The sequence below is a fragment of the Chanodichthys erythropterus genome, chromosome 23 (genome assembly GCF_024489055.1).
Source record: "Chanodichthys erythropterus isolate Z2021 chromosome 23, ASM2448905v1, whole genome shotgun sequence".
In the NCBI taxonomy this organism is placed as follows: domain Eukaryota; kingdom Metazoa; phylum Chordata; class Actinopteri; order Cypriniformes; family Xenocyprididae; genus Chanodichthys; species Chanodichthys erythropterus.
The window spans coordinates 17,206,886-17,224,567 of NC_090243.1; the positions used below are offsets into that span (position 1 = coordinate 17,206,886).

Sequence of the window (17,682 nt, forward strand, 5' to 3'; positions counted from 1 at the left end):
TCATAATAATATCTGATATTTCTTAGGAATATTGATGTATAATTCACTTGTTGTGTCTCCAAAAATGCATAATAAACATGATTTAAGTCCTGGTGTCCTCTACAGTTGGACATATATGAAATCAATGTCCTGTTTCGTAACATTAGAATCCCATAACATTTTCCTGAGATGTTGATTTATAACAAACAATTTGAAAATTAGTCCAATTTATACAACAAAATATTATATTTCCATAAGGGTGTGAAAGTTTGATCACTAAATTAATGTCAGCCATTTTCAAATTTTCAAAGACAAAAGAGAGGGAGTGTTCATGGTGAAACTGACAAACATTTGGTATCTTTGAAAAGCCCTGAATGGACATCTTTACAGGACATCCAGACTTAAAACTGTGACATGTAAGAGAAATTTGCTAAAATATAATGTCACAAAACTCCATAGCTGGGTGTCAGGAGGATATATATATATATATATATATATATATATATATATATATATATATATATATATATATAAAATGAAATTTACTGACTGGTCTGTTTCAGATTTTATGGCAGTTTATAAAAACAATTTTATATATATTCTGATTCATCTGAACTAGTTCATTGCTCAGTTTACTAATAATGATCTCCCTCACAAAACTCTTGTGACGGTTTATTTATTCCTCTACTGGTTGTCTCATATTTTCCTGAAAGGATAGCGGGTCTTTCCCTTTATCTGTTTCAGTGTGCCTGTTGATTGACAGCAGCAGATAGGCCGTGCTCACATTTAAAACTGCCTGAAACTCAAGCAGTGGGATCAGTCAAACTCTTTGGTGGTAGGGATCATTTTGAGCTCAGGCTGTCTGCTGCTTTTGGTTGCAAATGTGGCACTTTCACAGTCCTGCCTGGTTTTAATTTAACAAAAATGCTTAGTGGTTGTACTGCAATGCATATATAACTGGTTATGCCATGTTTCTTCTTGAAAGAACTAGTTCTGTTTACTACTTTATGTGTTCCTTGCAATACTATAAATACATAATACAGAAGTTGTTTCTAAACATATTAAGTGTGAAGGTTTACTAATTTTAACTTGGAGCCAAATATATAGTGCTTTAGCAACAAGATATAGTGGGGATGAGGGGTGGTACATTTTTTTCACCGTCTACTGTACTTCCTCCAAACATTCCATGCCTTTTTTTTTATTTTTCTTGATGTGCAAAATGCTTTTATCTTCTTTTTCTCAAATTGATTAAAAAAGCTTAATGACAGCCCAAATGAATTAATGCTGTATGTATCAGGAATAGAGTTAACATTTTAATTCTGAGCTTAATAAACTCTTGTAATATTATTAATGGGTTTGAATTGTTATTATATATTATGAAAATGTTGGCCCTCTACTGGTCAGGCAGAGAAATTACACAGTTTTTTTGCTATAGAATAATTTAAATAAATGTAGGCAAACACTAAAAGTACATAGCTTCTTTTATTAAAAACACAAAAGACCAAAATGACCAGTTAGAAATTTGTGTGGCCATTAATAGTTTAATATCAGTCATGTGTATAAAATATATATTTGAAATACAGTACTTTTTCTCAAATTTATTTTTTTTAATACTCTTAAATGTTCTTCATTACAAAAATCCCTTTTTGCAAATTCATTTGGCAAGAAACAACCAATAAAGGTTGAATGAAGCAGCATATACTTGCAAAAAAACATGACTATTGGAAAAAGTCACTGCATTATTAGTGTATCAAAGACTTCAGTAAATCACAGTATGCTGTCAAGTAGACATTACAAGATTTCTCTAGGCTCTCAAAGATGAATGCATCCATAACCATAAACCGGACGACAGTCTGAAGGCTCACGCCTCTTTGAGTTTGATGAGCTCCCATTGGCCACCTCCACACAGTCGCAGCATGGCATCATGATGCTGTTTAAAGAGCACAAAAACATCCATGTACATGCCATACAAAAGTTCACAGTAATGTTTAGGTGTTGTTGTGTTAGTGAATGTGAAAAGGTCACAGATCATCACCTTTTCCAGAGTGCTACGGTGACCCAGACTGATGAGGGTCATTCCCAGCTGCTTACAGGCCTTATAGAGCTGGCCCTCGGCCTCCTCCGTCAGAGCGCTAGTGGCCTCATCCAGGACTAAATCAAACAGCATGTTTTACTGACGACACACGTCACATGAATGGGATAATCTGACTGATTATAGCAATTAAAACTACAGGAGATTTGATGAGACTATGCAGGAACTGACCTGCATATTTGGGCTGCAAGTAAAACAGCCTAGCAAAGCAAAGCCTCTGCATTTCTCCTGGTGATAAAACACCATCCCTGTAAAAAGAAGGAGGGAATCCCATTTTTATGTTTTTAAAACACCCACATTTTACATATGCAGATTTTAAAGGCACACTATGTAAATTTTCATCACTAAAAGTCGCTTATTCAAAACAAAGGCGTAGCTTGATGACGTCTTGATTTTCACAGAATCTTTCTCTTCACGTCTACAGCCGGTGGAAAAGAATTGGGATGGGACTCGAGCAGAAATCATATTCATGGATGAGATTATTAACGTTACTGCATGAAGCAGAGCAGGGCTGAGAACGAGGCCACTGGAGCGATTGCTAACGAGAGACGAGCGCGACACACGTCTTGAGAGCAGCAAAACTTTTATTTTGCCACAGTCGCCGCTTATGCTTCTTCCGGGCATGAGTATGTGGGGTAAAGCAGCACTGTTTATAATATTAGATACATTTGAATGTTCAAAGTTGTTATAGTGCTACTCTGTATATATATATATATATATATATATATATATATATATATATATATCAGAGGTCGCGTTAACCAAAAAAATTCCGTTATATGGATTTTTTTTTTGCAGTGACAAAAAAAAATCTGCAGCTCGTCCGTCATTTTGACAGATTATGTATCTTGTGACTGTAATTCCCACCCCTGTCCAGTAGGTGGCGAGTGCGGTCCAGTGTGGCAGCAGAGCGCAAGTTCAGTCTCCAGAATGAAAACGATACGCTTGATTACACACAGACCAGCACCCAGTTAATTCAATTTTATAACAATAAAGTTACTTATGCTTACTTGCATAATTAAGTTTTGTTATTTTTCTTGCTGACTATAAGTTTATGGTTAACGAATGGCTTTTCTGTGGTATAATGTTACGTGACATTGTTTGCAACACTGTTGACTGACGTGATACAGATTTCGGTAAGCTACTGTATCTTTCAACATTTTTTTATTTTCATTCATGTTTATTTCGTTGTGTACAGTAGTAAAGAGGAAGAGATGATCGCATTCACTCACAATCCGTTACAAGTGTTCAAGCTGAAAACTGAAAAGTGACACAGTCTTTGATCAACTTTCTTCTCATAATATAAATAAATGCATAGCTAGGCCTATTTAATTATCCTGAACATGTGGACGAAATCAGAAGCTATTAAATGTCTTATTAAAATATACAAATTAAAATGATGGGTAATTATTGATCATGATGGATTTTTTTTACGATCTTGTCCATCAAAATGACGGTGAAACGCAAGTCTAACGCAACCTCTGATATATATATATATATATATATATATATCAGGGGCGTTTCCTCCGAGTAGGCAAGGGAGGCAGTGCCTCCTCAAAAAAATAGGATGAGAAAATAATCCATATTACATATAAAACAACACAAATATTACAAATTATGACATTAAAAAGAGCGCAAGTCACGCGTATTTCTTAAGGAACACTGCTCAACAGCGACACCCGCAGGTAAAGTTACACAGAGGAGTCATGCCTCCCTTTCCTCTCATAGGAATCATCAGAACCCCGGCGTGCGGTGGGAAAGTCACGTGAGAGGAGGCGATGTCTCCATCGCGCTATGATTGGATGTAATTGGTTATGATTGGATATGATTGGTTTGTGCGATAAATCCCGCCTCTCGTTGACGTGCGCGTTCCGCGCGTAGGTTTGACTGAACAAATGATGCCGTCAATCGGAAGACTAATCGAAAAGTAAGTAAACAGATCACCCAGTTAGATATATCACTACTTTATGTTACGTCAAAATCAAACTTGAAATGGACTGAAAGCATGATGACTGCGGGGTTTTTTAGTGCAATCAGCTTGGTGAAATTAAAAATGCAATTCGTGTCTGTGACAGACGGTGTTAATGGAGCATGACTGATGATCCAAAATATTCTATGTTGACAATTAAAAAGAAAAACCGCAATAAACAAATAAAATATATTGTTTAAATTATCATTGCCTTTAGTTATTATTTTGGAATGAATTTAGAAATGCTTAAAACACTTGATGCTTGATGAGATTGACTTGGTTTTGATAAATAGAACATTGCATTGTTAATGTAAAATTACAAAATAGAGTTGTATTTGGTTTCTTTTTTTTGATGTACTGTAATGTTCATTTAACAAGGAAGATTTGTCAACTTTAAGAGTAATGCACATGAATTTACAATGATTCATAAAACATGAAAATAATGTGCCTCCTCATTTCAGAGAACCACTGCACGCCACTGATATATATATATATATATATATATATATATATATATATATATATATATATATATATATATATATATATATATATATATATGTGTATGTATATATATGTGTATGTATATATATGTGTATGTATATATATGTGTATGTATATATATGTGTATGTATATATATATATATATATATGTGTATGTATATGTGTATGTGTATGTATATATATATATGTGTATGTATATATATATATGTGTATGTATATGTGTATGTGTATGTATATATATATGTGTATGTATATATATATGTGTATGTATATATATATGTGTATATGTATATGTATATATATATATATGTATATATATATATATATATATATATATATATATATATATATATATATATATATATATATATATATATATATATATATATAACCCCCCCCCCTCGGACCCTACCATCGCAACACCGACGGTTGTTGGTGATTTACCACCGCGGTAGTAAACATTTGTCACCGTCACAGCCCTAGATTTAAACAATAAGACTTATGGTGTTGAGCTATCTAACAATGATTAGTTTTCTGTCGATAAATGTATCCAAACAGTGGCTCACCTGTCTAATAAAACACATAATATATTAAAGCGTCTTTGGTGTTTCCATGGTTTCTACAAAATATTGAATTCAAGGGTAACGTGGGTATGATGTCAGTGATAGATGACAAAATTGCTTATTTCTCTGGATTTCATTTCTTGGAAAAATTTGGGATAATGCGAGTACACAAATCATCAAAATATATAATATTGTTTTAGTGGTTTTTGGATATTTTAAATCAAAAATCTTACATATTGTGCCTTTAATACTCATTTCTCACCAGTTCCAGTTCACTTGTGTATCCAGTCCTCCGATTCTGGTCAGAAGATTCGACTGACATACAAAAAACACAAAAACATGCTGCTTATAAAACAGGTTTAAAAGACAGCAAATTACTAAGAGGAAGTGTGAGGAGCTCAAAACATTCTCAGCGGCCATATTTTAAAATCAATTATAGACATTACTGAAGCAGATCAGTCTTACCAAACCAACAAGTTCCAGGTATTTTAATATTCTTTCATCATCTATAGACTCTAGAAGAAGAATTTATATTGGTTCAAAGTGTGAAATGTCATCATAATTTAATTATATTTTTATACATGGATTATATAAGGCATGTTTATTTATATAACACATTTCATACACAAAGTACATTACATACATATATTTGAGGAATATGATTCTATCATTTAAACAATGCATATCAGTAGGTTTTTTAAAATGAGGTTCATCTGTACCTGAGGAGGGATATATATCCTTTAATGGATAAATAACCTACAAGGGAACACCAGCAAAGTAGTGTCACAATCAAAAAGATTTTTTTGTTCACAATAATTGTTTTACTATATAGAATTGTGCATAATTGGTGTTTTTTTCTTCTCTCACCTGTTCTCTGAGAGTGCCATCAGTAAGATATGCTTTCTGTGGCAGGAACAGCACACCCCTCGGTCCAAAACATGTGGTCATCTCCACAGATCCTGAAATAGAGGAAAGCAGTATGATTCAAAAATTCAGATTTGTTCATCTGCATCTGATCATTTCATCTCTGTCGTACCGCTGCATGGTTCCCACAGGCCGTTGAGGACCCTCAGGAGGGAGGTCTTCCCTGTTCCTGTGTTTCCCACCACAAGCAGGTGCATTCCTTGACTGATCTTTAGGGTCAGATCCTTCACCAGCAGCTCCTCTGAGCTGGGTGATTTATAGGAGAGACGATCCAGCACAAACGCAGTGTCTGCTGGGACACTGTGAAGCTCCCGATCACTGATAGAGAATTATTATAATTGTTAACAAAATTGCTAACAATAATGGTAATCATTATAGTAAAGCTTTACAATGCCAATTTAAATCTTTACTGTGCAAAATTATTATCGTTAACTAAAACCATAAAAAAGTAGGGCTGCACAACGATTAATCGTGATTAATCATTTGCAAAATAAAAGTCTGTGTTTATGTAATAAATGTGTGTGGTCTGTGTATAATAATTATACATACATATGTATATTTAAGAAAAATGTTATATAAAATATTTATTTATACATTCATATATTTCATAAATTTATACATGTATGTGTGTGTATTTATATATACATAATTATTATACACAGAACACACACATTTATTACATAAACAGACTTTTATTTTGCAAACGATTAATCACGATTAATCGTTGTGCAGCCCTAAAAAAAATTAAAAACATGAACTGTGAACCTGTATGTATGTATGTATGTATGTATATATATATATATATATTATATATATATATATATATATATATATATATATACACACACACACACACACACACACACACACACACACACACAGGTTCACAGTTCATGTTTATAATATATATACACACATGTAAAATGTAAATGTCCCAGTTACACTTATTGTTGTCACATTTTCCTGGTTAAATAAACATTACATAAAAAAAGAGACCACATACAATTATATTTTGTATTTGTACACTATGTAATGTTCTATTTATTAAAACCAATTTTAAATCTCATAAAGTTAGTTTTTTTTACACATTTTTACATAATAAAATAATAACTACAGGCATTAACAATTTAAATAACTGATGTTCAGCTGTTTTTTTTAAATAATTTTAATTTAATAACTTATTTTCGGATCATCAGTCATCAAGCTCAGTAAACACTGGTCACAGACGTAAAAGATGTACCTTTAATTTCACCAATCTGATTGCTTAGTCATTATGTTTTCAGGCCATTTCAAGTTTCATTTTGACGTGACATAAAGCGGGGATCCCTAAGTGGAGTTGTTTACTTACTTTTTAATTAGTCTTCTCAGTAATGCAAACATTTTTTTCATCCATGCCGATTCAAAAATGTGCCCGAAAACAAGAGGCAGGATTTGTCTCAAGAACCAATCATATCCAATCATAACTGATCATATCCAATCATAGCGCGGTGGAGGCTTTGCCTCCTCTCATGTGACTTTCCCCCATTCATTCTCAATTACCCCCAATCAAACTCATAACAAATATTGATATATTTGCTCATCCAGTTTTTTTGAGGGGACACTGCCTCCCTTCCTCCTCAGAGGAAACGAGGACTACCAGGAACTCTTTTAGATCTGCATTAGATCTCGGGTCTTGAAATGATGTGAACCAATCTACGCAACTTTCAATTAAGCTGCGTTCCATTCGACAGGGTCCCTACGCAGTGTTCACTGCTCCCTACTCCCTGAGCACGGTATATCAGTTGAAGTGGACTTCGCTGGCAATAATCACTCATTTGGAACGCCCTGCAAACGTCATCGAAGAAAGTCAACGACGGTGTCGCGCAGATTATGATATAACATAAATAAATATTATAATTTACTTTCGAATTTAAAATTGACTCTTAACAGATTTGAAGCTGTAACTGTCATGCCATATGAAAATAAATTCTCATTTGGTTAACTGTATGTATTCTTAATCCAGCGTCTGGGTCTCATCTTGTGCGCTTTCTTTTCCACGCGCAGCTGCATAGTAAACACTTCTGAGGTAAAATAAAAAATGACAGAGCCTCAGCTGCTTTTCAACACTTTTACTTTGTCATGCCTAGTTATACAATAAAATATGCAACACTCATCGCCATAACCTCATAATTTCGTTCATATAATAACAAAATTTATGAATATTCTCGAACGTAAATTCCTCCATCAGAGAGCCGTTTAATAATTCTTTTAACGGCTTTGCTCCATCGTAGTTCGCGGTGCGCAATGACAGTTGGGTAATTTTACCTCTCTACTTCCTGTGAAGTGATGTATCGATGTACCCTTATTCGCAGTGCCCTTCGAACTGAACATGTTCGCTCCCTTCGGAATGGAATCTCACTTAACCACTTCGCAGTCCACTTACGGTCGAATGGAACGCACCTTTAGTTTCATTTACCTATTTCACTTTCAATCATTCAGTTACCTGTAAGATTCATCCTTTGACAGTGGATCATACTGCTCAAGGTCACACTGTTTCTTGGCAATGTCTGCCATCACTTCCCGCAATTCTCCAATTCTGGAACCAAAAGAAAGATCATTTTTTACTATTTTTTAGCTAACCAATAAGCAATCATAACATTAATGAACAATAAAATATGCTTTTAAGCAGTCTTGTTCAGACTGTTGACAAATCAGATTTCTTCTCAAATCAGATCTTTTCAGGCAGACTTTCCGAAATATTAATTTCAAGTGATCAAATAAGATTTATGCGAGTCCAGAACGGAAAAACGGAGCTGCATTAAAAATAAGCGCCCTGTCGAGTCGCAGTGCAGAACTAAGACTAAGACTGGTATATATTGTGATGGTCTGTGCTATAGCCATGGCTGACATATCGTTTGAACTACCTCCAAACGTGGTTTGAATCAGATTTTAAATTTTCTTGCTGTCCAGACTTTTAAAAATCCATCTGGATTTGCAAAAAGAATCAGATTTTTGCTGGTAGTCTGAACATAGCCTCAAGTGCATCCCACCTGTGCGTGTATCCAGCGACATCAGAGACTGTGGTTGAGAGATCTATGAGCTGGGTGAAGCAGTTTATCAGATAGATACAGACGAAAGCATTCTGAAAGAGACACATGATTAACATATTGTGGACAGCCGAGATTCACGCAGAGTCAAAGCACTTGTTTTTGTCTTTATGTCCAGCCACATTAAATACAGTTTGAAGGAACTCACCTTGCTCACAAGAGCACTCAGTTCTCCAGGTGTCAGGCCGTCATACTTTCCAGCAAAGATGGGGATCGCGATGACTATATAGCTGAGGATACTGCCCAGATAGTCAAAGGTGTTTACCCCGACTTTAAAGAAACAAAACAACAAGCATTTGTAGAGAACTTTACTATTTTAAACTAGGTTGATAAGGCAGCTTAATGCCTGAAAAATGACACTTTTTGGCTGAAGACGGTTCAGAGTTAAATGCATGAAATGAGATCTCTCTTCTGCCGCTGTATATTTTCAGTAACAACAGTGATGAATAATGCACATTTTATATATCCTGTGCAATATTCTGAAAGCTCTCTTACTGTAAAGCCAGAGCTCTTTGTTCATCAGGCTTCTCTGAGTGGATAAGAGCATCTGCAGCCTTCGGTCGGTCCGCATGTGTTCCACCTTCCCTGCCCTGAGCAAAAACACAACAAATGCTCTCCTGCTCTGTGATTTGATAATATGTATAGCGTTCAATGCAGGCAGAAATACTGAAAGTGCACACGAACCTGTAGAAGGCGGCAGATTCTGCATTCACTCTTATTTGCATGTGTTTAAACCTGGAGAGACATGAGACAAGCCCAACAGAACTGCTGAAATACTGCTGCATTCATTCAAAGAATAAGATCAGATAGAAATGGCAACTATTAATATGTGACGTCTGCTTCAGCATCTCTAAATGTAATTTAGATTTCTCTTGTTTTGTATAGGTCTACCTAAAATCTCCCTCCAGCTTTTCTTGCTCAACCAGCATGGACACGATGGGTCCTATCAAGATCTTGTTGATGATGGTTCCAGCCACAAAGTAGCCGAAGATGCTCACAAATCCAATCCAGCCCGCACTGCAGTGCCAAAAAGGTAAGAAGTTATTCTATCAAATTTTTCGATGCAAAACTATAGGGATACAAGAATATGTAGTAACACTTTGCTTAAAGCCTGTATGTATAATGCATTAGGTAATAATAATGTATGATATAATGCATGTTGTAACCAAAGTTAAAATGCATACATCTAAAATTGGTTGTTTGTCATGTCAACAATGAATAGATAAGTATTATAATGTATTATAACCTGGTTACAATTATCCATGAAATCATACACAGCAAAATCCCCAGAGTTAAATCAACTCTGCTCAGATTACATATGGTCCCTCTCTATATAGTGTTAAAGTAACACTGAAACAGAGTTAAATTAATGAGATAATTAAGTGATTAAGTTTGATTGAGCATTAGTGATGAACACCTGCTGTTAACAAGCAGAATCACTGAAGAGAAACACAATAACTACAAATGACTTCCAGCCACGGCCCTAGATGAAATCAACTGAAGATAAAAGACATTAAATCTCTCAAGATCTGAATAAACAACAACACAAACAGCATATTATCTCATTAACTTTAACTCTGCTTCAGTGTTATTTTAACTCTTTTTAGAGAGGGACCATATGTACTCTGAGCAGAGTTGATTTTTTGCTGTGTACAATGCATTATAAGGTGCATTACAAAGCATAATTAATGCACTTAAAATACTTTTTTAATATATTATACTTAAATGCTTTAAGTAAAGTGTCTAGAATATTTTACTGCCATTAAATGCCACTGATGCAAATACTATCACATCATACAGTATATTATACACAATGATTAGGTTCAGATTCTGCAAACACAAACACAAACACACAAGTGCAGCAGCATCTCTCTGACCTATTGAAGCACTGATAGGTGTAGTAGCTGACGGTGAAAGGAGAGATGAGAAGTCGACTCGCCATAGTGCTCATCTGCTTACATAACCTCTCTACATCCTGACTGATGCGCTGGTCTCTTTACGTGACACAAACACAAAATAAACCATTAACAGAGTACATTTAAGTTTTCTTAAGTAATTAAGTGTAACAAATGTTGTGTGAATACATTACGGGTTGTCGATGTCTTTGCACAGGACGTTGAGGGTGTAGTAAACACGTCCCTTGAAGTATGTGTTATGGATTTCTTCAGTTAAAGACTTTCTCCAGCTGACATACAGCAGACTGGAGATGTATTGGTCTAGACTCTTCAGCTAAAGAACAGATATATTATTGACTAGTGATTTATTAGGAATCCCTGATTGGATATTTAGCTGATGCTTTTATCCAAAGCAATATACAGTATACGGATGCTGGTCATATAATTAGAATATCATCAAAAAGTTGATTGATTTCACTAATTCCATTCAAAAAGTGAAACTTGTATATTATATTCATTCATTACACACAGACTGATATATTTCAAATGTTTATTTCTTTTAATTTTGATTATTATAACTGACACAGGATTTGGGTTTGGATTTTGTTTTCCCTTCATAATAAAAACCTTTTAAAAAACTGCATGTTGTGTTTACTTGTGTTATCTTTGATTAATATTTAAATTTGTTTGATGATCTGAAACATTAAAGTGTGACAAACATGCAAAAAAATAAAAAATCAGGAAGGGGGCAAGTGCTTTTTCACACCACTGTATATATGTAATTAATGTTGTGGGGTGTTCAGAAAAGTAATACATCTAAAAATGTTAAAATTTTACATACATACATAAAAAATCTAAAAATGTTTAAGTCCAAATTGTACCGGTTTCATGGAATGACTCAGATGCGGTTACCTGAAGCGACTTGCAGAAAACTATAAACTGTACATACAAGACCAGACTCACTGTTGAATTAATCAGGATGAGCACAACCGCAAACAACACCAGATCTTTGAACTTCCCATAGCTCTTCTCAGACAGAACCTCGTAGAACTGACTCGGAATGAGACCCACTTGATAAATCACAAGTTGGACTAAAATGCATTAAACAAACAGAGAGAGAAGACAAAACAAGCCTTCATAAGGACCACAATGAAGACAACTTTAATGTGTTATCCTTGACAAATTAGTGTATTGTCTAATGGATCAAATAAAACCTAGTACAGATGTTAAAACTTTATCACCTGAAAGTGTGACTCCAAGAAGCGTCATGAACATTCGGACACTCTGGTTGGACCAGGATGGGAAGAGGATCTTCAGAATGCTGCAGAACCTTTGCAGAAATCTCCAGTCTAGCTTTGGTCTTGAGGAAAAAACACATCCACACAACTCAAGTCAACTAGTTACAGCAGTTTAATAGTTTAATTAACATCAAAATGTCATCAACACTGGCTTGAACACAAAAACAGCCACATTTCTTGTATTCTATGACAGATCTCTTATGATAGAAGATATATGGAGATATATATATATATATATATACATATCAGTTCAGTTCTTACCTTTTCACACTGCTGTTCTTCATGGGTGCCATGGTGAAAGTTTGGTAAAGGTATTATGAGACCTTCAGACTGTCAAATCTTCCCTTTTTTGTTTTTAATTATTTCTTGGACGAGTTTATTGGATGTGTTTGGGGTTCAAAGTCTAAAACAGCATATGACAGCGTCTTAAACATAATTTACTTAAATCTGACAAGCACTAACGTTAGTTATAAACAAAGACAAATTTAATAGCGATAACATCATATGCGATCCCTGATAATGATGTTGTTGCGCCGTAATAAAATAATAAGGCGTTACTTTATTCTGTTATGGTTATTTCATATTTTATGCAGGGTCACATGTACACAAAAGTTTCTTCGTCTACGTCTAGACGCTGTCGGGTGCTCCACTGCCCCCTGCTGTACAGGAAAGTTTATGACAGGACTGCTTAAATACATTAATGTACTCATGAACAAAAAATAAATAAATACACAATAAATAAAATATTATACAAAAATAAATATTTTATAGCATGTGTTAATTCATCTTAGTCTGCATTAATTTAAGGTAATGTATACAACTTTTAATATTAAAATGTATTAATACTGTATGTAGAAATGTGTAGAAACAATAAAAAAGATTGTTAAAATGTTGTTCATTGGCATATACAGTACCTTACTGTAAAGTGTTACCATCCCATTTGATAAAATATACAATGGGGCCGAAAGGTCTGAAATCACTGCTGCCCAATTCAATGCATTTTTTAAAAATGCACATTATAATATCAACTAGCAACTAATTTATTTTTTCATCTTTGCTATAACATTTTATTCATGCCTAACCTTAAAATGTGTTGACAATTCTTTAATTGTCATGCCAATAAAGTTGAAAATTAATTTATTATTAAAAATAAATTGGATGAATGAAAGAAAGTCAAGTATATAATGAAGGCACATTGTAACTGAAAGGTTTGAGGTTCGAAATGTATAATTTTTTTATTCTGGCATGATTTTATAACTTCGTTTATCAACAATGCAAAATGGTATTAAAATTATGTGTAGAAGTCATTGCTTTGTTATAAGAAAGAATGTTTGGGAAAATGAATTTCATTGATGTCATTCGGAGTAACCAATATAAAGGGACCATTTCGGATCAAGTCATGGGGTCAGTATCATGTGACAGGATGTGACATCATTCAGACGCCTGCAAAGGACCACATGGTCGTGAAGCAAAGTAACTAACTCTCTTAACTATTTGAAAAATTCATGTTTTCACTCGCTAATACACATGTCCCGAGACATCAGGTCATTCGGTACAACCGCTATAAAACATGAAAAATGTTGTAATATTTTAAAAACTTGTACTAAATATAAAATGTTTGATTGTCCTTTTAAATATCAATCTGTTAGCATTGTTTAAAAATATCGTCATTTAGTATAACCAAAATTTTGGTTAAACCAAATGACTTTTTTGGTGGCAAATTTTGTCCATCTTGTAAAAAATGACAAAAGCAGTGTTAATTGATTATAAAAACCACAAAATCTCACAGTTAACACTTAATCAAACTTCAAAATTATGTTTTTTTACACTTTTAAAAACTTTACTGGTCAAAGTCTTTATATATATATAAAGACTTAAAAAAATTGGCAAATGGTGACAACTTGCCCCATTCTCACCTACACCTCATTTCCAGCTGTCTTGAGGAAGTTGCATGCTGGCTGCAAAAGGCAAGCATTGAACTTTTCTGATTCAAATATGGCCCAATATTTCAATCCTTGAAATATGAGCTGCTGATTGATCCGTCACAGTCACATACAGTCCAGTTTCTTCTGGACTTTCCTCTTGTAATACTGCAATCACACATAAACAGTTTTCTATACAGTAGATAGAGGTGTTGTGTCGTTGAGGGGAGCTCAGACAGATTATTGATCCAGAAATTCAGTTTTTATTTTCATTGACTAAATGTAAAGAACATAACAGGATTTGAGAATAAATCCCATGAGCACAAAAATGTTCCACTGCAAGCGATTATTTACAACAATGAAAAACATTCCCTTTTCTCATCAAAAGGGCCAACAAACACCAGTGCAACAAATTCAGACTTCATATCACGTCTCAGAGAAACCAATCAGGCCAATAATTTATATGATTTAAAATGTCTGATTTTATAATGGGCAATTTTATGAAACAAAGCAGCCTGATGTTTAAAATAGGCACTGTGAGATATGAACAGATATTAACATAAACAAATAAGTACCCACAGTATAACACAATAAGCTTTCCACTTCACGCCATGCATATATACCACATGGCTAAATAAATAATATACTGATTGTTCAAACAATAAATCATAACTTGTGTTTTACTGAAATGTCTTTTTTTTTAATAACTGACATTTATTCCCCTCTCATCTGTACAATGCGCCACTTAAGTATGGCGGCAATATCAATAACAAGCAGACGTGGTGTGATATATATTAAATAGCTGATATCTACTCTACAGTGTACACAGAATCATGAGTTTTGCTTGTAAAAACATGAGTATTCCTCTCTCAACCCACTTCAGCATTGTCTTTGATCAGGGATTTCCACAAAATACAAAGTACGTATGGAAGCTACATCGATTTGGTTCGAAAAAGTATGCGTGCCTTGTCAAGTTAAGCAAAAAACATTTATGATAAAAAAAGGATTGAATGTGAGCAGTTGAATGTCAACACACGTGAGCATCAAATACGCAAAGTTGATGATTATATCAGTTTAAAACTTTTAAGTATGAAAGAAACAAAGTGCTCTTGTCAGACCAGTAAAAAAATAATAATCTGTACAGATCATCACCTCCTGTTCAAAAGCTGGGGGCGTTCCGTAGGGAGAGTCTCCTCGTTTGTTTGATTCATTTAGCGATTGACTTTCCATCCCGACAGGTTTTTCCTCTTCTCGGCCGCATTCTTCGCCATTCTATATAGTTATTTGTTAAATGGTAAACAGGCCGGCAGTATGACTGTGGCACAGGCCGGCCCGGCTAGAGGTTCAGCCACCTCTCCTTCCATTTCTGTCCATGTGCCTTTCTCTGGGCTGTAACAAATGGTGGATGACTTGTATGCCCCCTGCAAGAAATGTTCAACTAGTTATTCTCACAATATTTAATACTTCGAAATGCTTCTTTATGCATTTCTTGTCTTAAAGGTGCCCTAGAACGTTCTTTCACAAGATGTAATATAAGTCTAAGGTGTCCCCTGAATGTGTCTGTGAAGTTTCAGCTCAAAATACCCCATAGATTCTTTTTAATTAATTATTTATAATGCCCTATTTTGGGGCATCATTAAATATGCGTCGATTCAGGCTGCGGCCCCTTTAAATCCTCGCGCTCCCCACCCCGAGCTCTCGACTATAATACAGTGCATGAACAAAGTTCACACAGCTAATATAACCCTCAAATAGATCTTTACAAGATTTTCGTCATGTATGCTGCATGCATGTGTCGGATCATGTGAGTATAGTATTTATTTGGATGTTTACATTCGATTTGACAACACCATTGCTGAGTATTTTCTCCTTAAAACTGCAGTGAACCCAAGACAGTCTCAAAAATACGGTTTGAAATCGCTCTTGTTCTCTGCATTACAAATATGTTGTAACTGTAAATGTATTACATTTGAATTAGAGCTGCGCGGTTCTGAATAAATTGAGAATGATAATTGTTTTTGTTTCAAATAAAGATCACAATTCTACCATGATTCTGAACAGACAACTAAACAAAATAACATGTAATTTACTGGAGGTTCTGATATATTATGAATTGCTTAAAATGTTTAATTAATTCAAATTATTTTAAAAAAAATAAGTTTGACTGAATCATTCAATGACTCACTAATAACGACTTAATTTGTTTCAATCCTGGATGAATCGGCATTTTTGAACGAATCTCTTGAATGAATGATTCAATGACAAATATATTTTTTAACAGTCACTTGTCGCCACCCAGTGGTGAACAATGTAATTGATACAATCATTATTTGAAGCACCAAGTTACTTTCAAAACATACGTAGACATCAGTGTTTATATCTGAACTGTAAACTTTTATCTCAGTTTATAGATAGATAGATAACTTATTTTAAATTATTGCAAGACAGAAATAATGATACAGTGTGGTTGAAAAGACCGTTTACAGCTGTTACATAACTATACATGACTACTGCTTTCTCTGGTTCACTGGCAGCGAATAAATGTTGTGGTATGACCTTTGACAAAGGTTTAATAGACACAGGTGAATTGTGATTGTTTAAAGGTGCCATTGAATTGAAAATTGAATTTACCTTGGCATAGTTGAATAACAAGAGTTCAGTACATGGAAATGACATACAGTGAGTCTCAAACTCCATTGTTTCCTCCTTCTTATATAAATCTCATTTGTTTAAAAGACCTCCGAAGAACAGGAGAATCTCAACATAACACCGACTGTTACGTAACAGTCGGGATCATTAATATGTACGCCCCCAGTATTTGCATATGCCAGACCATGTTCAAGGAATTACACAAGGGCAGCCAGTATTAACGTCTGGATGTGCACAGCTGAATCATCAGACTAGGTAAGCAAGCAAGAACAATAGCGAAAAATGGCAGATGGAGCAATAATGACTGACATGATCCATGATATCATGATATTTTTAGTGATATTTGGAAATTGTCTTTCTATATGTTTTGTTAGCATGTTGCTAATGTACTGTTAAATGTGGTTAAAGTTACCATTGTTTCTTACTGTATTCACGGAGACAAGAGCCGTCGTTATTTTCATTTTTAAACACTTGCAGTCTGTATAATTCATAAACACAACATCATTCTCAACTTCAATCTCTCCAACAGTGTGTAATGTTAGCTTTAGCCACGGAGCACTATCAAACTCATTCAGAATCAAATGTAAACATCCAAATAAATACCATACTTATGCGATTAGACATGCTGCATGATGAACACTTTGTAAAGATCCATTTTGAGGGCTATATTAGCTGTGTGAACTTTGTTTATGCAGTGATAGAGTCGAGAGCTCGGGAGGGGGCGGGGAGCGTGAGCATTAAAGGGGCCGCAGCCTGAATCGGCGCATTTCTAATGATGCCTCAAAATAGGCAGTTAAAAAA

The 17,682-nt window shown here is 34.6% G+C and overlaps 2 protein-coding genes across 2 annotated transcripts in view; both read right to left on the reverse strand.

The window, feature by feature from the left end:
- Positions 1 to 1,460: 1,460 nt before the first annotated feature.
- abcd4 (ATP-binding cassette, sub-family D (ALD), member 4) lies at positions 1,461 to 12,940 on the reverse strand. The gene is made up of 19 exons (XM_067377508.1): positions 12,572 to 12,940; positions 12,254 to 12,372; positions 11,976 to 12,103; positions 11,207 to 11,346; positions 10,995 to 11,111; positions 10,009 to 10,134; positions 9,802 to 9,852; positions 9,613 to 9,707; positions 9,266 to 9,387; positions 9,061 to 9,152; positions 8,514 to 8,606; positions 6,144 to 6,349; positions 5,975 to 6,066; positions 5,827 to 5,863; positions 5,573 to 5,622; positions 5,370 to 5,422; positions 2,243 to 2,319; positions 2,015 to 2,130; positions 1,461 to 1,909 (listed from the first exon to the last, which is right to left on the reverse strand). The coding sequence occupies exons 1-19, from the start codon at positions 12,601 to 12,603 to the stop codon at positions 1,841 to 1,843; spliced, it is 1,815 nt and encodes a 604-aa protein (XP_067233609.1). The 5' UTR covers positions 12,604 to 12,940; the 3' UTR covers positions 1,461 to 1,840.
- Positions 12,941 to 14,581: 1,641 nt separating this feature from the next.
- The window catches only part of klhl14 (kelch-like family member 14), a 38,157-nt gene continuing 35,056 nt past the window's right edge, over positions 14,582 to 17,682 (reverse strand). Inside the window, exon 11 of the mRNA XM_067378028.1 lies at positions 14,582 to 15,653. Coding sequence (XP_067234129.1) covers positions 15,513 to 15,653 — 141 coding nt within the window. The 3' untranslated portion in view covers positions 14,582 to 15,512. The remainder of the gene's footprint in view (positions 15,654 to 17,682) is intronic.